Source organism: Hyperoodon ampullatus (assembly GCF_949752795.1).
Source record: "Hyperoodon ampullatus genome assembly, chromosome: 8".
Classification (NCBI taxonomy): Eukaryota; Metazoa; Chordata; class Mammalia; order Artiodactyla; family Ziphiidae; genus Hyperoodon; species Hyperoodon ampullatus.
Window position 1 is genome coordinate 21,800,271 of NC_136921.1, and position 3,818 is coordinate 21,804,088.

Here is a 3,818-nt window from a genome sequence, read left to right on the forward strand (position 1 = left end):
AAAATCCCATTCCTGCAGGCCTGTGTCAAACATTTCTACAAGGTCAATGCGTGGTCAGACAAAACACCAAAAGTTAATAGGCAGTGTATGTCATCCTACTTTCAAAATATTAACATATATATATATTAACTGTGATTTTAAAACAGTTTGCATTTTTTGAACCAATGTATCTCAAAGAAATCTAACTGGCAAGAACAGACTTAGGCTCATATTTTTATGTCATGTATCATTTGACTATTGAAAAAAACTGGATTATGACAACCCATCTCAGCATAAAATTAAAACAAAAATTAAAAGAATTTTAATATCCAAGTCCTTTTTTAGAAAGCAAGTTAATGCAATTCAAATAAGAACGTCTAACTAATAGAATTAACAACAAACCAAAGTAATTTTGTTACATAAATTAACCCATTTATTATAGGCTAGCAACGTATCAAATGGTGGCGCTTCTACTGGTCCTTCAATTCCTTCAGTCTTCTGATGGCAGACTTTACTGTGACGGCAGAAGTGGTGCTGGAAAGAAAAATAAATTTGGTTCCAAAACTAGTTAACATGTAGAATGGCAAATGAGAAATGTGCCTCATTTTTACATTACAATCTTAATGATGATGATGGCATCTATTAACAGCCACGTCTTCAGAACCTGAAGAATTAGGCAATCTCATGCATCTGATTTCTCAGACAGTAGAGCATGAAATTAACATGAAGGAATGACTACAAGAGGTTGATGAAACTCATTAAAAGAGAACGAACAGAATGTCAGAAGAAACTAATAAATTATAAGATGGTATGGTGAGGTATCAAGAAAACAATGACTAAGGCAGTAAAGCAGACTACAGCACATTGTGGAAATGACAGAAGAATGTTTTGCCACAACACTCAGGAACTGCACCCGAAAAACATACACCCACCCCCCCACCACGTGGTAGATGAATGCTAATTTAACCATCACAGCCAAGAGAGCAACCAACTCCCCACTTCCCCTTTCTTTCTCACAGACACTCCCACAGGTGCTTATATGTATAGCCACATTATCATTTCAACGTTCTCCAATGTTTTACATTGCTTCCATTTTAAATTTAAATTTAACAAAAATCAACAACTTCAACTACATTAGCCAAGTCACTTAACTATACGTAAGTGACTAGTGTATTGGACAGCACAAGTCCACACACTAGCTAGAGGAAAAACATGTCAACCTTCAGGGTCAGCAATGAATTCCAAGGTTAGCGGCCTTCAAGAGTGGCCTGAGTTTCCAGAAACGGATAAACTCAAGAGTCCACACAATCAATAACCAGCACAGAGGTTTATCACAGCAATAAATATCACCTGGCCCTTGTCAGTCACAAAGCTGAAGAAGTCCAACCAATACTGTTTAGAGTGGCAAAGGTGTGGTGGCCCAGATGGCCTCAATACACATACAGTAATAAGCTAACTGACCTCTTAATTTTTATAAAAACAGCCTGCCACACAAGTGTTCAGCAGTCAGCCCAACTAACAGACCTGTTAAAACAAACTAGCCCATCCAGCAACAAAACTAGAATTTCGACATGCTCCAAACACTTCCAAATACCATAAAGAAATGGACTCACTTGTAGGTCCACGCACCACCAGCTACCGTTTTCATGCAGGAACCACAGTGCCAAATGCCCACAGCTCGTCTCTTCATTTTGGTCTGTAAAAGACAATCAATTTTTCCTATGACCAAAGAAAAGCCTTTTATAGAATAAACATCCAGGAGTCTAAATTACTCTAGAAAACTAAAGCTGGTGTATTTTATGTGGCGATTCATGTTTTTTTCTAATTTCAAGTTCGCTGGTGCGAAATTTGCACTCACCATGGTGACACTGCCAGGGATGTGAAAGACCCTTCCCTCCCCCCAAAACAAGCATTGCCATAACAGTACTTTTGCAGACAATAAACATACAAATATTTAACAAAAGTCTCTAGCAACATCAGTAGACAAAACTTACAGAACATGTCCCACAAAGCAGGTTTGGTTTCGGCTGGGGCTGCCAAATAATTTTTCCCCCTTTAGCTTTCAAATAGTTTTCTTTAAATGAAAAGCGTTTGACAAAACCTGAAATTATAAACAATACTTTTATCTCGTAACTGGTCACCGATGGTATGTGCAACTCTAACCGCTCAACAACTTAGAACCAGCAAACCATTTATAAACTTCCTTCAAGAGAGGGCTCACTTCAGAAAGAAACCTTCCCTCCCTCTCCCCCACCCCCCGCCCCAGAGCCCATCTTACCTTGCCACAGAAGGAGCAAGTGTACTTGGCGTGCTGGCTGATTTCAATTTTCTTCACCATTTTCCTCAGAGAGGCACCATAACGGGTCCCGTATTTGCCCACGATTCCGACCTTCTTGGTGCGTTTCGCCTGTTAAGAATGAGATAAAAGAGAAACCAGCGATATTAGGACGCAAAAACGGGGACTTCGCCCCTCCACCAAGTCCCGGGGCCTCCATACGCCATTCTTCCACCCACCCAGCCCCCGCCTGTCACGTAGCTCCCCCCATTCCACCCCATCCCGGTAAAACCAGGACCGACGGTGGGCCCGGTGCTCCGAGGGCACCCAGTTAACCCGGCTGGACGCGCCAGCGCCCCCGCCAAGCTCCCCCGCCCGTCCGCTCCAGGCTGCGTCCGAAAGGAGCGGCGAGGGCACGGAGGCCGGGGACACGGCACAGAGCGGGCGAGCAAGTGAGGTAGGTTAGGGCGAAGAAACAAACAAAAAAAAGGGCAGATGCAAGCGGATACACACCTAGGCCTCACCCGGGACCAACACTCACCATGACACCGCAGACTAGCTCCAAGCCGGGAGAGGAAGTGCTCAATTGCGCAGGCGCGGTTTTAGGCGGCCAAGCGGAAGTGGAGGGCTGGGAGGCCCAGCTAGGAACTGAACTCTATGGTGCGGAGGTTTTTCTCGCTCCCGGTGCCTCCCGGAGGGTGTGGCTGGACGCTTCTGAGACAGGTTTACTCTTTCACAAGTTGTAGCAACAAACTCTGTAGCAGAAGCACTTTCACACATCGACATTATCTGACACATATCTCACGAAATCCTGCAAAGCAGGTACGATTTCCGTCATTTTTATGGACAAGATTCAGAATTTAAGTGACTTGCTCACTGGCGCTTGGCTTAGAGAAGGGCTTAGATCTTACGATTCCAAATCTCATTGCTTTCTACAGGATGCCTTCTAAAAGCGGCAGGCCCTGTGCAGGGGGCCGGCACAGAGGTGACTAAAGACCAAGGCTCCACTCATAAGTTACAGTCCAGCCAGAGGAAGCCATATGACCACATTAACAAGTTATAAAACCGATCAGAGCTCTGAAGGAAGGAAGATGGTTCCACCGGATCCTAAAACGGAAGAGCCTTGGGTTCCCTGAGGAACGTCAGATCCGAAGGCTGGGGAGGAGTGAACAGTCACCACATAAGTCTTTCAGCTTCTTCCTCCATCTCAGTCCTGATGGCCTACCTCCTGCTTCATTTCAGAATCCACTCCCACGGCCTCATCCTCAGCTGTCAGGTCCCTGCCTGAAACCTTAAGTCCCAGCATCTCACTCTTGAACCACATCTATTATCTTTCCTTCCAGCTCCTTCATAAGGGTCAGCAGAAAAGAGCTAGGTTTCTGATTAAGGCCAGGAAGTGAAGGGTATGTTCAAATAAAGAGGCTGGGAACATGCAGAACACGCTCTTGAAAGTTTTGCTGCCTTTTCTCAGAAGATGGTTACGCCCGAGGAGAGGAAGCTCTGAGAATTTTGAAATAAAAGTGTAAGGGAGGACCCATGATTTAGGAGCTAAGAAAGACCGTGA

At 44.5% G+C, this 3,818-nt stretch overlaps 1 protein-coding gene across 1 annotated transcript; it reads right to left on the reverse strand.

Annotated features, from left to right (window-relative positions):
- Positions 1 to 265: 265 nt before the first annotated feature.
- RPL37A (ribosomal protein L37a) lies at positions 266 to 2,852 on the reverse strand. Its single transcript, XM_079710497.1, has 4 exons — positions 2,796 to 2,852; positions 2,258 to 2,386; positions 1,593 to 1,675; positions 266 to 513 (listed from the first exon to the last, which is right to left on the reverse strand). The coding sequence occupies exons 1-4, from the start codon at positions 2,796 to 2,798 to the stop codon at positions 450 to 452; spliced, it is 279 nt and encodes a 92-aa protein (XP_079566623.1). The 5' UTR covers positions 2,799 to 2,852; the 3' UTR covers positions 266 to 449.
- Positions 2,853 to 3,818: the final 966 nt, after the last annotated feature.

Excerpts from the sequence above, each read along its gene's own strand:
- RPL37A (XM_079710497.1), bottom strand. Across the intron at positions 1,676-2,257 it reads CTTGCTCCTTCTGTGGCAAG|ACCAAAATGAAGAGACGAGC; the intron begins GTAAGATGGGCT and ends TGTCTTTTACAG. Across the intron at positions 514-1,592 it reads GGTGGTGCGTGGACCTACAA|CACCACTTCTGCCGTCACAG; the intron begins GTGAGTCCATTT and ends TTTTCTTTCCAG.